At 42.6% G+C, this 16,107-nt stretch overlaps 1 protein-coding gene across 2 annotated transcripts in view; it reads left to right on the plus strand.

The window, feature by feature from the left end:
• Window positions 1-15,814, plus strand: part of LOC140466559 (procathepsin L-like) — a 31,401-nt gene extending 15,587 nt beyond the window's left edge. For both annotated transcript variants that reach the window (XM_072562034.1, XM_072562033.1), the window contains exons 5-8: window positions 3,261-3,479; window positions 10,457-10,622; window positions 12,875-12,977; window positions 15,419-15,814. In XM_072562034.1, the coding sequence (XP_072418135.1) occupies window positions 3,261-3,479; window positions 10,457-10,622; window positions 12,875-12,977; window positions 15,419-15,518 (588 nt within the window). In that variant the 3' untranslated portion in view covers window positions 15,519-15,814. The remainder of the gene's footprint in view (window positions 1-3,260; window positions 3,480-10,456; window positions 10,623-12,874; window positions 12,978-15,418) is intronic.
• Window positions 15,815-16,107: the final 293 nt, after the last annotated feature.

Genomic DNA, 16,107 nt, shown 5'->3' on the forward strand with positions numbered 1-16,107 from the left:
GGTAAGCACCTCACTTTGTCATTTCCCACAGCATTCGGAGGGCTGCCAGCGACCAGGTACGGGCAGAAGAGACCGTGGTGTCGGAAAACATCTCTATGTACCAGGGAGCAGCAGATGCAGCAGACAGGGATGTACACTTGAAAGACGACAGGGATGCAGATACACTGCGGGGACCCAGATACCCAATCAATGAATCATCTAACCTCCAAGTACAGTTTTGCAGTTGCCATGGAGAAGCAGGCCCAGCACCCTCAGCGTCTGCTGGCCATGGGCACTCAGCTGTACCCCATCGCCCACTGCTCCACAGGCCTGTGGTAGAGGTGCCACTTTTCTGATCACAAGTAATAGGGACAGGGCCCTTCTGGAGGAGGAGGCACACACAGGTCACTCCGAAGACCCAGTCTCAAGATATCATAGAAGTGGCTGAGCCTCCACCTCCAAACTGCTGCCCAGTTCTGCTCGGCATTGTCAGTGCTCTCTCACGCTCGCCAGACAAAAATGCTGCGAGGCTGACTGAACAAACCACTGCAGGGCTCACAGGCCGCAACAATGCTGCCAAACTCAGAAACTGGTATTCATTCAATCTGAGACAATGGAGGTTTAGTGGCAAGCGTGAAAAAAAAACCTCGTATGTTATTTGATCCTTTTCGATAAAGTGGTACCAGCTTGACATCCCACTTGCCTGTTTCCGCCTCGATGGAGAGAAGCCTTAATATAACTGCACCACCGTGATGCCTCACGTCATGGTCACATAGGATCAACGTGTGTACTGAGAGCCTGGTGTCGCATGTGGAACGAAGAGGAACAAGTTTTGTAGAGGTAAGGCTGTGCTGCTAAAACTGTCACACCTCATCCAAAAACTTAATGGAATCCCTTCCCATCCTAGATTCATTTTATTCACCATTGCATATCGTGTTATCACCCATCCTCGCTCACAACTGCAATCTCCCCGATCTCTCAACGCACAGCCCTCAGAAGTGAAGATTTGCAAAATCTTCTTCCTGTGACAACAGTTCTCAAAAACCGTACTTTGTAGCCAAAGGACAGTTGAAACCAAGTCTCTGGATTGCAGACGCAAGGACAACTCCCCCCGCCTCGGAAACCCCGCACCAGACTCTGGTCGATCCCCGGACTGGGATCTGAATCTGACCTTGATTTTCCGTGAATGCAATTTGGATCCAATCTGTCAGCTGGACACCTTTACCTGCAACAACCTTCCAATGCTAGTTGCTGGTGTGCCCTTCAATTCAGTATTGTACTTGCATAGCTCACAGTAAGTGTATCAGGGAAGTGCCATCATGGTTAACAGTGACGAGAAAATGCTGGATGCTAAAATCCATGGGCAAGGCCCATACAACTGGAGCATGTGCAATTTGTCCTGAATGCTATTTGGTCTGATCGAACACCATGGTCGTTTGTAACAAATCGGAAAAAAACGTTCATCCTGTCCCTCTCTGAGAGCCATGCAATATTCCCTTGATAGTCAATGCATTTTGTGAACTTTTCAAGAGAGGAAATTACCTAACGAGACAAGTTTTGCTTTTTAGAAGACTTTTCATAATCAAGTAATCCTCTTTCTTGTCAATGCTTTATGTTGTTGGTTACTGCTATAGAACTTACATCAGTCCTCCTGGGAATAACCCGAAGGACCCTGCTTGGCCCAAACATTGTCCCCGCCAGGCTCTCAGCTAGCGGAAAATTCTCCGACATCTTCAAACTCTCCCTTCTACAAGCTGAAGTCCTAACCTGCTTCAACAAGACCACCATAACCTCTGTAAGTGAGGAAACAAAACTCATGCATTGTCCCTTAATGACTACCGACCAGTGGCCTCAGCACAATAATCATGAAGTGCTTCGGAAGGCTGGTGAGGGTCCACATCAATTCCATTCTCCCAGCCTGCCTCGGTCACTTAAAATTTGCTTATTAAAGTTACAAGTCCACAGTGGGTGAAATATCTCTCGCCCTGCACCCTTTCAAGATCTGGACAAGGACACCTTTGTCAGACCTGTGCTCATTGACTATCCCTCTGCCTTCAACACTCTTATCCTCTTCACATTGAACTCAAAACCCTGTGACATTGTTCATGATTCTATCGTCTACAATTGGATCCGCAGCTGTCTGACCCACAGATACCAATCATTGAAGATAGGCAACTGCACCTTCTCCCGTATAACCTTCACCACTTGTGTCCCTCAATAATGAGTGCTCAACCAGTTACTGTACTCCCTTTACACACACGAATTCCGAACGAACATTATCTATACGTTCATTGACGACAGCACTGTAAAAGAAGGGAAATTTGACAACGATGAATGATAAGACAGAAGGGAGATTGAGGGATCATTGACGTGGTGCAATGCGAATAACTTCTCTCTCTCTCTCAATTTCGGTAAAATTAAAGAACACCTAATTGCCTTCAGAAGGAAACGAGAACGACATGCTTCCATCTACATCAATGGGAATGAGGTTGAGAGAATGGAAAATGTCAAATTTCCTAGACTGGCCAAAATGGACAAATTTTGGAAAATACCATGTGTTTGTGCCGTTCAAAAATATACAACAATGCCTCTTCTTCCTCAGAGAGCTCAGGAACTTTGAGCCCATACTGTCTGGGCCGGAAGGCCTGGTATGAGAACTGCGAAGCTCAGTATCATAACAAACTACAGAATGTTATGTGCGCAGCCCAGACCATCATGTAATCGAATACTCTATCTATGAACTCTACTTACACATCTCGCTACCACGAAACGGTAGGCAACATCATCAAGGTCCTACCTCACCACGGTAATGTACTCCTTACATGCATTCCGTCAGGAAGAAGATCCTGAAGCTTGAACACATCCAGCAGCAGGTGCAGGAACAGCTTTTCCCCAGCTGTGATTAGACGGTTATGAGACTCTCTAGCTCAAATCATACTGATCTTGCTAACATTGTATTTGCCTTGTGACCACTCTCTGCAATGTACCATTTGTCCAAGTCTTTTTTGATCTCTTCATCCTCGCATACTATCATGCGCCTCTATTGCTCATAAACAAATAGTTTCACTGTTGTTCGTGACACGTGACTATACATAAATCAAATCAAATCCGAACCCAGGCACAGCGATATTCACAGATTCTGTGTAATTCTGAGAAACCTGAACAAACATTTAGACTAAGACCATTAGTGTGAGACTGTGTGCCAAATGAACGTAGATGCAAACTTGCTATCGTTTTTAGATCAATATGATTTAATGTGGTTATATTTCTGTCAAAACTAGGGTCAATGTTCTTCTTCCTGGGCTTTCAGTGCAACTGGTGGCATCGAAGGACAGTGGGCAAAAAAACATGGAAACCTGGTTTCGCTCAGTGAACAGAATCTGATTGATTGTAACTTTGGAGGTGCTGGATGCGATGATAGAACCGCATTGCATGGCTTTGATCAAGTGATTCAATTTGGAGGCATCAACTCTGCTGAAACTTACCCTTACACAGGAAAGGTAAATCCCCAAGACTTCTCATAAGATTGTGGTGGAGTCTGGGTTCATTCTCATTTCGTTTTATTTTATTTCTTCGGTCCTGTCTGCGTTCACTTGTAAGTTTTCTTGGAGTTTATTTTAATTACCTCTTGGTGAAGAGCAGCGAAACCTGTGAGTGTGTCGAGCAGCATGGACTCACAACGGAGATAAACGAGAGAGTTTGGGTTCCTGATGGCTCCTGTCCTGACGATAATTCATGGCTGCTCAGGCGGTGATGAGTCTAAATCCCTGGCATTGTCCATATCCAGTACAGTTTCGTGCAGGCAGCAGATGAGCTCTGTTTTTGTTCATGGCAATATCTGTATCTATCATAGATTCACAAAATTAGCTGTGCAGGTGAGTCTTGGATTTTGGCAGCATCTGCATCCAGCACAGATTCATGGAGGTTGGGTGCAAGTGGGTCAGTTTGCTGTCAGTGTCTGTATCCAGCAAAGGTTCATGGAGGCAAAGCGGAGGTGAGTTTTGTTTCCTATCAGTATCTGTATCCAGCTCAGATTCATGGAGGCAGAAAAGGTGAGTTTGGTTTCCTGACATTACTGCATCCATCATAGATTAATTGAGGCAGAGTGAAGATTAGTTTGGGTTCTGTCAGTATCGTTGTCCAGCGCAAATTCATGGAGAGAGGGGAAAGGTGTTTTCGGGTTCCTGTCATGATCTGTATCCAGCACAGATTCATGGAGATTAGGAGAATGTAAGTTTGGGTTCCTGTCAGTGCAGGTCTCCATCACAGATTCATGGAGGTAGCAATGCAGCTTAGGCCCAGTACAAGATCCGGCAGCAACTGCAGTGACTGCATTAATAAGCGATATCTAAAGCAGCCTCGTGGTAACAACAGAATCGTGTTTGGACCAATGTCATGCCCAGCAGCATCAGTGCCATCTACTTTGCTGATGTCCATCAAGACCGCCTTGTGACCAAGGCATCAGCGGAGTCAAGATGCTGCCAAAGATTGGGCGACTTTCATTCCGACGGTGATAGAGAAGGGGACACATGCCTGACCAGCATGTCCATGATGGAGCACTTAGCAAGGACGATATAATCTTTCCGCACTCCAAGTCATCTCAACCTTATCTTGGAATGCTCTCCTACATCTTGACACAACAACTCGTACAATGTGTCTGAGGAGTTAAGAGTACTTCCATTTCTGTGAATTAATGCTCACCACTCCCACAGTTCAAAGATGTGGAGGTTGGGGGATTGTCTATTTTAAGCTAACTATAGTGCGCATGGAATTATAGGTGAGGTGTGTAAGCACTGGGAGACGCAGTGTTACAGGGATACGGTAGGGCCGAATGGACACTTTCTACATTCTGTGGATTCTCTGATACTGGGATGTGACGTTCAGCTGAATCAACGGAGCATTCAGCATGTTCTGTCCTTCAGACGGGGACGTGCACCATCCACAATAACAGTTAACATCCTAACACAGCGATGGACAGATCTGAAGAGTCAGGAATAAAGGTTACTATTTTAGTCTGTCTGCTTCTCCCATGTACCCCATTGGGCTGGTCAGTCACTCTAATATAAGCTGCAATTTTACATGAAAAGGAACAACTTACGTTTGGAGTGTGAGAGATAAGAAGTTATAAACGTTTGATGGGAAATCTTCGAATTGTGTGCTCATGTCATTGGTAGGTCTGTGTGTAAATATGGTTCTTTGTTAAGAGAGGTGTTTACTCTTTAGGAATGTCATTTACCGTGCGAATTGCTGGGTTGACATTTGGCATATTGTGGTGTAATTAAGAAACTTGGCTTGAATCGATACTCAGAAGACTTTTTTGCGTAATTTGCTTTACGGTTGATGTTGTTCTTCCAGAAGCCGTTGTTGTCTTTCTACACATCACAATTGTCCCAAGTATTGGATTTGATTGGGATCAGCCTCTTGCTTGCCAATCCCAGCTCTTTGTCTCAATGCAACACTGTTTCACCTTGTTCTTCAGTTCACTTTTCAAGCACTTACCCCAGCTCTTCCACACTCTCATGTCTGGACTCATTGTAGATGACTTGTGCGTTATTATCCAGGACAGCTGTCGCTTTTGTTTTGGCTTTCTGCCAACACTGTTTAATTGTTCCTGAGGCCACGCAGACTTTAAGTTCATTGTCTGCCCATCCACTCTGCTCTCCAAAATCCAGCGTTTCATTGGCCAAATAAACAATTGAATGAAAGGAACACTATCTTCATATGACAGGCATACATGATCTGGTGACTGGGCATCACTCTAAACTAAACCTATTCTCTGGCTATGTTTTATGGAGGTGATGGCCTCTCACTCACTGGCTGGCAAGTCAACATTAACAGAGTCTCCTCTTTTCATGAAGCCCCAGTGTACGTATTGTCACTAGGGCACTGAGCTGGACAAGAGAAGGGCTTTGCACAAATGACATCGCCAAGGAGTGGTCATTACCAGTCAGAGGCCAGTGGCCCTGCTCAACAGGAAGACAGTAACATTGCGTAAAACAACAGTCTGAGGGCTGGTATTGATCTTGGGTAACAGACCAACAGTAAGTGATTGAGTGAGAGGAGTGGAGGTGACGATCACAACACAGCTTTGTGTAGGAGTGTGTTTGGCTGGGGTAGGGTGTGGTGCAGTAAGGTCACATATCAGCAGGTGTAACCTTCCTCAACTGGTACTTGATATTTCCAGACCCCTAAATCTACAAGCAATTCTGAACACATTTGCATGTCGTTGTCCACTCATGTTGAGCACCTAACTCACCGCTGAATGAATTATTTTGGCATTGGTATCAGAACTGCTCAGTATTATAAATTGCCAATTTGTCAGCCTCAGTTTGAACTCCAGCGCGAATACTCGGCTTGTGATTCATTATACCTTTAGTCTCTAATTTACACTCCACATTTGGGGAAACGACATGATCTCAAGAGTTAAAGTGAGGATGACACCCCTTTCCATTAAGGTATGACGTGACATCAAGGAGCCCAAGAAAATCTGTAGTGAATGGGAATGATTAGAAAACGTTTCTGTAATTGTAATTATATCGAACACACTGGAAGGTTTTTGCAGTTATTCGATGTCTTTCTGCTCAGGACATGTCGATCGGAGTTCTTGAGTGTAGCCTTCTTGGTAAAGCCATCTTCAGCTGCTTCATCACTGGCCTTCTATCCAAAAGGTACGCGGGGGAATATCTACACGATTGTCAGCACCATTTGAATTTATCATATTTTGAAGTAATCTGTGTCCAATGCGGCAAAGTGTGGACAATATCTCCACTTGCGAAGATAAATGACAAATAACATTCTCACCAGACAAGTGCCAGGCAATGACATAATCCAACATGGGAGTGCATTTAACCATTACTGAATCGCACACTATCAATATCTCTGAAGCCTTTCCATCAACTAAAGAAAAGGCAAGGATATGGTGAAATACTTCCACTTCCCTGGATGACTGCAGCTCCAACAACAAAGAAAGAAACAGTTATTTTATTGGTTGTCTTCAATGGACATTGGAAAGATTGGGTAGTCCATCTTGGAAACCTGCAGATATAACAGAATTTGCTGATAAGGGTGATTTGAAATTCCCCAATATTAATTGGAAAATCCGTGGTGCAGATTATCTGGATGGAGATGATTTTGTTAGGTGTTTCCAGGAAGTATTCCTGACGCAATAAGTAGATATGACGACTGGGGTGGCCATATTGGATTTGGTGTGAAGCAATTCGCCAGGCCAGGTGCCAGATAACTCAGTGGCAGAGCATTTTGGTGACAGAGAGCATAAATGCCTCAAATTTGAGGTCCCATTGGGGAGGAATGGAAACTGACTTTATGAGAGGAAATTTAATCTGGGGACGGGATGTTTTACTGCTCTTAGACCTGTGGAGTGTGTGGAGTGTAAATTAGGAATAATTGCTTTACGGAAATGCACAACAGAAATGTGGAGCATTTTTTTTTGCTACGTTGAATAACTTTGTCCCAATGAGACCGGTGTGGAATTGTAAAGGGAAGGAGCCCTGGATGACAAGAGTAGAAGAGGATCTGGCGCATATTTTGAAGATTACAGGGTCGAAAGGAAATAACTCAAAAATGAACTGAGGAAAACTGGTTGGGGGCATGAGAAAGCCCTGGCGGGAAGGATTTGAAAAAATCCAAATGTTTTGCACACGTTCATTAGGAATAAGAGAATGATCTAAGAGAGCATAAGCTGGATCTAAGCCAGTGGAGTGAACTTAAGCACTGAGCGTGGCGAGGTAGAGAAGAAGCAAAATGAGTTTTTTTGCTATTGTATTCATGAGACAGAGGGAGCTTGATGTTAGAGAGAATACTGGGGAAGAGCTTAATAGGCTTGAGCAGATTGATATTAAGAATGTGGATTTGGTGGAAATTCTGGAAAGCGTGAGTATGATTAAATCTCGAGGGCCAGATCAGATCAAAACATTTCCTACGAGAAGTGAGGAATTAGGTTCCTGCACCTCTGTCAATGATCTTTGAATCCAAACTCTCCATAGTAGTTCTTCATGTTTGGAGGGAGGCATATATTGTACTTCTCTTCAGGGAAGTAAATAGGAAAAAAACATGGAAATTATTGTATGGTAGGTTTACGTCTGTGGTCAGCAAGGTACTGAAAAATGTTCGCAGATATAGGATTTTGGATTGTTTGGATAAAGATTTTGGATTAAGGAACGTTGTTTTTTTATAAATGGCTTGGATAAAGAAGTGGAAGGTAACCAGAGTCGTGTACCCAGGAAAAAGGCTGTCAGGAGAGGTCATACGTTTATGGCCATTGGAGAAAGCAAAGGGAAGATATCAGAGGTAGGTTATTTCCACAAAGAGGTTTTGATGCGTGGACTGCACTGCTAGCTTTGGTAGTAAAGTTAGAAACATTAAGAATATTTAAGTGACCGCTGGTCAAGCACATGCACGGCAGCAATTGGAAAGGTATGTATTTAGGTTGATCTTAGATTAAGATAAATATTTGGCACAACATTGGGGTCTGAAGGGCCTGCAATGTGCTGCACTGATCAGTGTTCTATGTTTGGACGCTGAGTAGGTTTGACACCATCCAGGACATTCACTCCATTTGTCTGGCATCACAGCCACAAATATTAATTCCCTCCAATATCACCACAAAGTGATAGCAGTATGTACAATCCACGAGCTACAGCTGTGAAGTTGACTGATGGACTGTAGACAGAACCTTCCAAACCGAAGGCCACTTCCGCCAAGGAAGGGAGTAGGTACAGTTAACACCACTCTCTGCAACATCCCCTCAAATCACTCACCATCCCGGCTCAGAAATTTATTGTCATTCCGTCACCGACTTTGGGTCAAAAGCCTTGAACTCCCTCTCGAACAGAATAGTACCGATCAAAAATTCTGCAAATGTTCTGGAAGGCAACTCATCACACCTTCTCCAAGCCAAGTTTGAATGAACGCTGACACAGTCTGCCACAACTACATTGTAAGCCATCTTGAAATTAAATCTGGGTGTATTTGGCAATTCATCCTGCTCCACACACACACACCCATTTCGATATCACTCCCAGTATCAATCTCACCCCAGAGTCGGCATCATGTTCTGCCCTGTGTCCTGAAACTGAAGTAACTGCAACATTGTTGAGAAGTAATTGAAAATTATTGACCAGAATCTTTACTCCATCAGAGAGTAGCAAAGTCACCACATTTATAATTGTCCAATTTTCGTTTAAACACGGGCATTGAGACCATACTTTAAACTATCAATATATTCCATCATTTCCAACATGCAAGAATTTACAGAGAGGCCGAGGGGTGCAGGTGTATAATTCACTGGAAGTGGAGCCGATGATAGATAATATGGTGAAGGAGGCATTTGGCATAATTACCTTTATTGTTCAAAACATTGATACAGGTATTGGGACGTCATATTGCAGCTGTACAGGACATTGGCGAGGCCACTTTTGTAAAACTGTACACGCGTTTGGTTGCTCTGTTTAAGGGGGGATGTTGTTAACATTCACAGGGTGCAGAAAATATAGACAAGGTTTTTGCTCGGATTGGGTTACAGTTATCGGGAGAGACTGAATAGGCTGTGGCTTTTCTCCAAGCGGAGGAACAGAGGCTGAGTGGTGACATTATCAAGGTCTATAAAATCATGAAATACATGAATCGGGTGAAGAGCAGAATGTTTTAGCCATGGGATCGGAGTCCAAACCTAGAGAGCAGAGCCTTAAAATGAAAGGGGAAATATTTGAATAGGCACTGAGACTAATACTAATTAATTGTAATCCAATGACTCTAATGATGTCATTATTGACGGTTTGGGAAACGTTTATCTGCATGTGAAGAATTTAATTCACTACTGTATGATCACAAGTTTCAGATGAGTCGACCGAAAACTGTGAAGAGCCTCAACTCTTTCTAATGTTGTTTCGGTATGAGCTAACGAGATGGTGAGCTTGATTGGGATATTGAGTTGTCAAGGCAAAGTACATTTTTTTTATTTTCTCACATTTCAAGTCGTTTCTAATACCATTGCTTGGTCTCAGTGTAGAATGTTTCGAATACATTGAGCAATAAACATGAAGTTTGACACAAGAAAACCCTAAAAATGATCTGAGTTGTAACTGTCTCGCGCCGAGTTTCATGTATGTATGGAAAGACCTCCCTGAAGAAGTGGCGGAGGCTGGTACAATTACAAAATTAAAAAGGTACGGTGATGGGTATATGGATTGGAAGTGTTCAGGGCCAAGTGTTCGCAAATGGGAGTACAAAACGTCAGGATATGTGACCGGCGTGGACGAGTTAGAACAAACAGTTTGTTTTCGTGCTAAGTCACGCAAAATGTGCCTTTTTCTAAACAAACAGTGAACAAATATTGCACAGATTTGGGAAAATAAATTGGCTGCCAAAGTCGGAATGCAGAAACGAGTCAAGCAAAGAAAAAATAACTTTATTCTGATCTTAATGAGTATTTCTTTTGAACATTTTATTTAAAACTTAGCATGGAGACGACTGCAGATTTAAACCAGATAAAATTGCTGCTAAAATCACTGGCTGCAAATGGGTTTCTCGAGGCGAGGCAGCATTGGAACAAGCAGTGAGAGAGATAGGACCGATGTCTGTTGTGATTAATGCAAGTCTGAAATCCTTTCAACATTATAAAGGAGGTAAGTCGCAGAGCACTGGATGATGTCTTTGAATCAGATTATCGACTGTTCAAGAAAAGGTATTAGAAATCATAAATCTACAGACACATTTACTGTCACTATTTTGGTATTAATATTACTGCAAAGTTTACCATGGACCATGACCCTTACCCGTGTTCCTGCCTACACTACCCCCGTGTTACATGCCGTATAGTACTGTCAGATATCATCGAGTTAAAGCTCGATCATACTACAAACTGAGCTCATGAATGGTAATGAGAAATGGACCTGCTCCATTCGGAGTGATGCAAATAGCTCAAAACGTTGGGCGATAGCTATGAGAACTGACAGTGAGGTGTAACTGTCCTGATGTGCTGCTGAGTGCCTGCACATGTCAGCGTTTTATTAATTGTAAACTGAAGACGCTACACTCACTGTATCTGGATTAAGAGGAAGGGCGAGACCTTCGACTTGAAATCTCTTGGCCTCCTGCTGAAAGTCCTTAACTCTCCGCTCCAGCTCTTCTGTCAGCAGCTGTTTCTATTCTGTTCTTGATCTCCTCTCGTGTGGCAACTCGAGATGACTTGCAAAGACGGTAGTCTGAATAGGTAGATCGACGCCTGCACATGCTTCTTGTTATGATGATACAGGTCGTCTCCATGTGCAGGACCATTCCCTATTGACTCCATCAACATTTCAAATCACAAAGCACTTCTACTGTACAACCCACAATTGGAGACAAACCCGAAAAATACTGAATGCAGAGTGGAGCTCCTTCATTACCCTAGGTGTAGGATTTTGTAAGTTGTCAGAATGTGTTAACACACATGGAAGCAAACTGATATTTCACACGGTCAGATACCATGGTCAGTGTCTTCTACTAATGTCTGGTAAATTATTTCCACTCTGAAAATAATCTCAGCACGATACTATATCAATCATTGATATAAAAACAACAACAAAAATTATATAAAATGGAAGAATGTAATCAAGGTCAGACCTTCAATTGGAAAACAGATAGACTGTGATTGGGTGCAACAAGGAAGTTAAATAAGAAAAGGGATGGTGGTCCAGTGCAAGCAGGAATGGACAGGAGACAATTATAGCAAGTAAAGAAATGTATGCAATACGTTTCAGGGCCTGACGGAGTGTTATTTAAAAAAGAGAGATCTCAGGCCCGCATGCATAGTTCCATGATTTTGGAGACACACGGAGACAGGGTAATGCAAGCAGCATTCGTCAGTGCATTGAGTATATGCTTTGCGTTGATATGTTCCAGCTGCAAAAGACATTGGTAAGGCTAGTTTTAGAATTTTATATTAATCTGGACTTTCTGCTATAAGAAAGATTTTGTTAAATTTGAAAGGATCCAGAAAATATTTACAAGGACTTAGCAAGGGATGAAGTATTTGAGGGTTAGAGTGAGGCTGAATAGATCCAAGATTAGAGTTTTGCTGGAGAAGCATAGCAGGTCAGGCAGCATTTGAGGATGAGGAAAATCGAGTTTCGGACAAAAGCCCTTCCTGATGAAGGACTTGTGCCGGAAAAATCGATTTTCCCGCTCCTCAGATGCTGCCTGACCTGCTGTGCATTTCCAGCGTAAGTCTAATCTGGACTCTGATCTCCAGCATCTGCAGTCCTCACTTTCGCCCGAGGCTGAGAAGGCTGCAGCCTTGTTCGCTGGTACGACAGAGACTGAAGGGTGAGCTTGTGGAGGTTCATAAACAATAATGGGTATGGGACGAATAAAGAGGAGGGGAGTCCAAAACTAGAGACCGTACGTTTAAGGTGAGAAGGAAAAGGTTTAAACGTTATCTGAGGAGCAATGTTTTCACACAGAGCATGGTACGTGTCTGGAATGAAATACCAGAGGAAGTGGTGGAGAGTGATACAAATACAACATTAGAAAAGGCATCTGGATGGGTAGATGAATAGGAATGGTTTACAGGGATATTGGCCAAGTGCTGAAAAATAGGACTAGATTGCTTGAGGATATGTGCTCAGCATGGACTATTTCGATCGACCAGATCGAAGCATTTCTACGCGATAAAGGTCTATGACTCTGAAGGATGTGCCGAGAGGAAGTGAGAATGGTGGAGGCAATGTCATTGGGAAACATTGATTAAAGTCAACAGATGTAATGGTGCAGAGTGAGGACGATCAATTTGAAGAAAATTAGTACAAACAGACATGTCAGTGTTCATGAAACAAAGCTAAATTAACACTAATTAAATATTTCACAGATAAACCATTTAATATGTGTCTCCTTACAGGAGTTTACTATGATGAAAATTGCAATGGATATGTAACCGATGAAGTGCTGGTGGTTGGTTTTGGAATTGAGGATGGAATGAAGTATTGGCTGGTTAAAAACAGGTCCGTACTCTTTGAAATAACAAACACCTGATCACAGACAGAGAAGGGACAGTGGCATGGAATGAATTTCCTGTCTGTTTGCTGCAACCTGTGTATCTGTTCAGCGAGCACGTAACTCTGTGTTTATCTGGAAGTGAATGCTTAATGGTTGTGCTGTCTGAGATGATATCTAAAACTATGTCTGAGCCAGGTGTCCCATCATCAAGAAACGCTGCACTTACGTTTCTTGACTGAAGTATTGCTTCATACAGAGGCAGGCATCAGAGTGTCATTATTCCTGAATCACAATCATTTTTTAAACTTACCAGTACAAAATAAAAACATACTGTTAAAATTAACAGCTATGCACAACAAAAAGCAATTTACTGGGGAAATGGGTGGCAAAGTCAGATCCCAAACCCAACTGTCCAACCTGTTCACAGGGAAACAAGGACAAAGTTCGAATCACTTGTCACGAGAGCACTGATGGGATCAGATTAACAGCCCCAATTCTGTAACATAAAACATAGAGCTTTACAGCCCAGTACATGCCTTTTAACGCTCGATGCTGCGCCGACCTGTGGAATCAATCTGAAGCCCATGTAACGAACACTATTCCATTCTCGTACATATGCCTGGTCAATGACCATTTAAATATTCTGAAATGTGGCAATACCTCTACTGTTGCAGGCAGAGTTCCAAGCCCCTACAACAATCTGAGGAAAGAAACTACCACTGACACCTGTCCAATATCTGTCTCTGTTGATTTTAAAGCCCTCCTGCCAGCCATTGCCATTCAAGGAAAAAAAAGCCTCTCACTATCCAACCTATCAAATATTTTCATTAACCTATGTGTCTCAATTAATTCACCTCTCAAACTTTTTCCAAACGCAAAAAGCCTTAACTCCCTCAGCTTTTCCTTTTACTATCTCCCTCCATTACTGGCGATTTCCCAGTAAATCTCATCTGAATCCGTTCCAAAGTATGCACATTCTTCCTGTAATATGGTTACCAAAACTGTGCATATTACCCAGAAAGTGGTTGCAACAGAGTTTAGTACGGCTTGAAGCATGACCTCCTGTTTCTGAAACTGAATCCCCTTAACAATCAAAGCTAACACGCCAAATGCCTTCCTAATAACCCGATCAATCTGGGAGGCAACATTCAACATCGATGTACCTCGACACCGAGATCTCTGTGCTCATCGACACAAGCACGAATCTGACCATTCGCCCATTACATTGGATTCCTTCCAAACTGAATCACCTCACACTTTACCACGTTAAACTGCATTTGCCACCTTTCGTCATAGCTCTGCAGCTTATCTACTTATCTCTGCAATCCATACATCCTTAGTAACTGTCCACAACTCTAACGAACGTAATTTCATCCGCATATTAATCCACCATCCTTCTGTGCTCTCATTCATTTCATTTCTATAAAAATCAACGAACAAAAGTGGATCCAAAAACTGATCCTTGCGGTCCATTATTAGTAACTGAACGGTAGAATGAATATTTTCCATCAACTATCACCGTCTATCTCCTTTCAGCGATTTATTCTATGAGGCGTCGCTGGCTGCTGTTATTACAATCACGGCAGTCATATTTGGAAGAAGCAGTGACATCTTCAGGTCCAGACTGGATACAAAATTTTTGATTAAATAAGTCCTGTGGTTCGGGTGAATATACACACACACAGACACACACACAGACACACACACAGACACACAGACACACACACACACACACACACACACACACACACAGACACCTACACACATTTCTACATGATTTCCCAGAATTCCCAGAAGAAACAGTATGTGGGTAGCTTATAATAAATACACATTGTTGTTTAATAAGGTAGACAGTATTACAATGTAATGGGTGCTGGAATAGTTTGGTAAAGCTGGAAATGTGATTTGGGCAGGGTAACCGGATATGGAACACATTTTAAGGCCGAAGTATCCTTGCAGTTTAGGAGACACTGGATAACCTGTGCCCAAATCAACTCATGCTCTGCATAGACTCGATTCAGTGGCAGGCAATCTCCAAACGATGATGGTAAAAAAAAACTGAGAAAATCTCATCTTCCATAAGGCAAGAAGGAAATCTCCAAGAGGCCATATTTCAAGCTCTCACTCGTCCCTATTCACTTTTCCCTTCATATCTACTACAGCTGCAGACCTATTCCTGATATTGATCTCACCTCACGTCATTTTAAATGTTGTAGTGAGTCCATACGTACTGTACAGATCAGCAATTGATGCAAGAGGAAACAATTGTCTCTTTCCAGCCTGATGCAAATAATTCTTTCCAACTCATTATCTAGCTCAGTAATTCCAGAATTCAGTCCCTATAATAATTCCAATTGTATACCAGAGTTAAAACAGCTGCTTATCCAAACGTGTCCCTTTTATCAGCGTTTTGATTCTACCACCAATCGAATTTCTTATTTTCCAGCTGGGGAACAGACTGGGGTGAAGACGGGTACATCAAAATTGCTAAGGATAGAGGTAATCACTGTGAAATTGCCAGTGTTGTGCGATACCCTGTCGTGTAACGAGCCAACTGATAAGACAGAGCTTCATCAATCCCAGCTGAATGAAAACCCGGACCATTTCTGATAATGCTGACTCATTCAAGGACATTGCTTTAATTGTCTGCTGCAAATTTAAAAAGTGAAATAATAACGATTTTTGCACATTTCTATCACTTCATATAAAACCAATGGCATTGTCTGATTGATACATATAGCCTCTGTAAATGATAGAATAAATAAATTCTCCAGCTTGTAGAAGACAATAATCTGCATGTACTGCTGATGACCAACAATATAATAAAGGCTGCCAGCAATCATTTTCAGAGCTTGTTTGTTCCAAAGGAATGTATTTAGCTTTGTGCCTAATGAATTGTCTTGACTGCTATGAAATATATTGTCCAAACATGTTGTAGACAAATGCACGGAAAATGCGAAGAGTCTGTGTTTTTTGACAACAGCACCGTTACTGAATAAATTCAATGGGGTTGTTGAGGACATTAAGGCTTAATTGAACAGAGTCTAACCAGAAACTCTCCTGGAAACATGTTAAGCTGGCCAGACTGTAGAATGGGAGTGTCCCGATGAGATTCAGTTCAGACAAATGCGAATA

Source organism: Chiloscyllium punctatum, chromosome 43 (assembly GCF_047496795.1).
Source record: "Chiloscyllium punctatum isolate Juve2018m chromosome 43, sChiPun1.3, whole genome shotgun sequence".
Classification (NCBI taxonomy): Eukaryota; Metazoa; Chordata; class Chondrichthyes; order Orectolobiformes; family Hemiscylliidae; genus Chiloscyllium; species Chiloscyllium punctatum.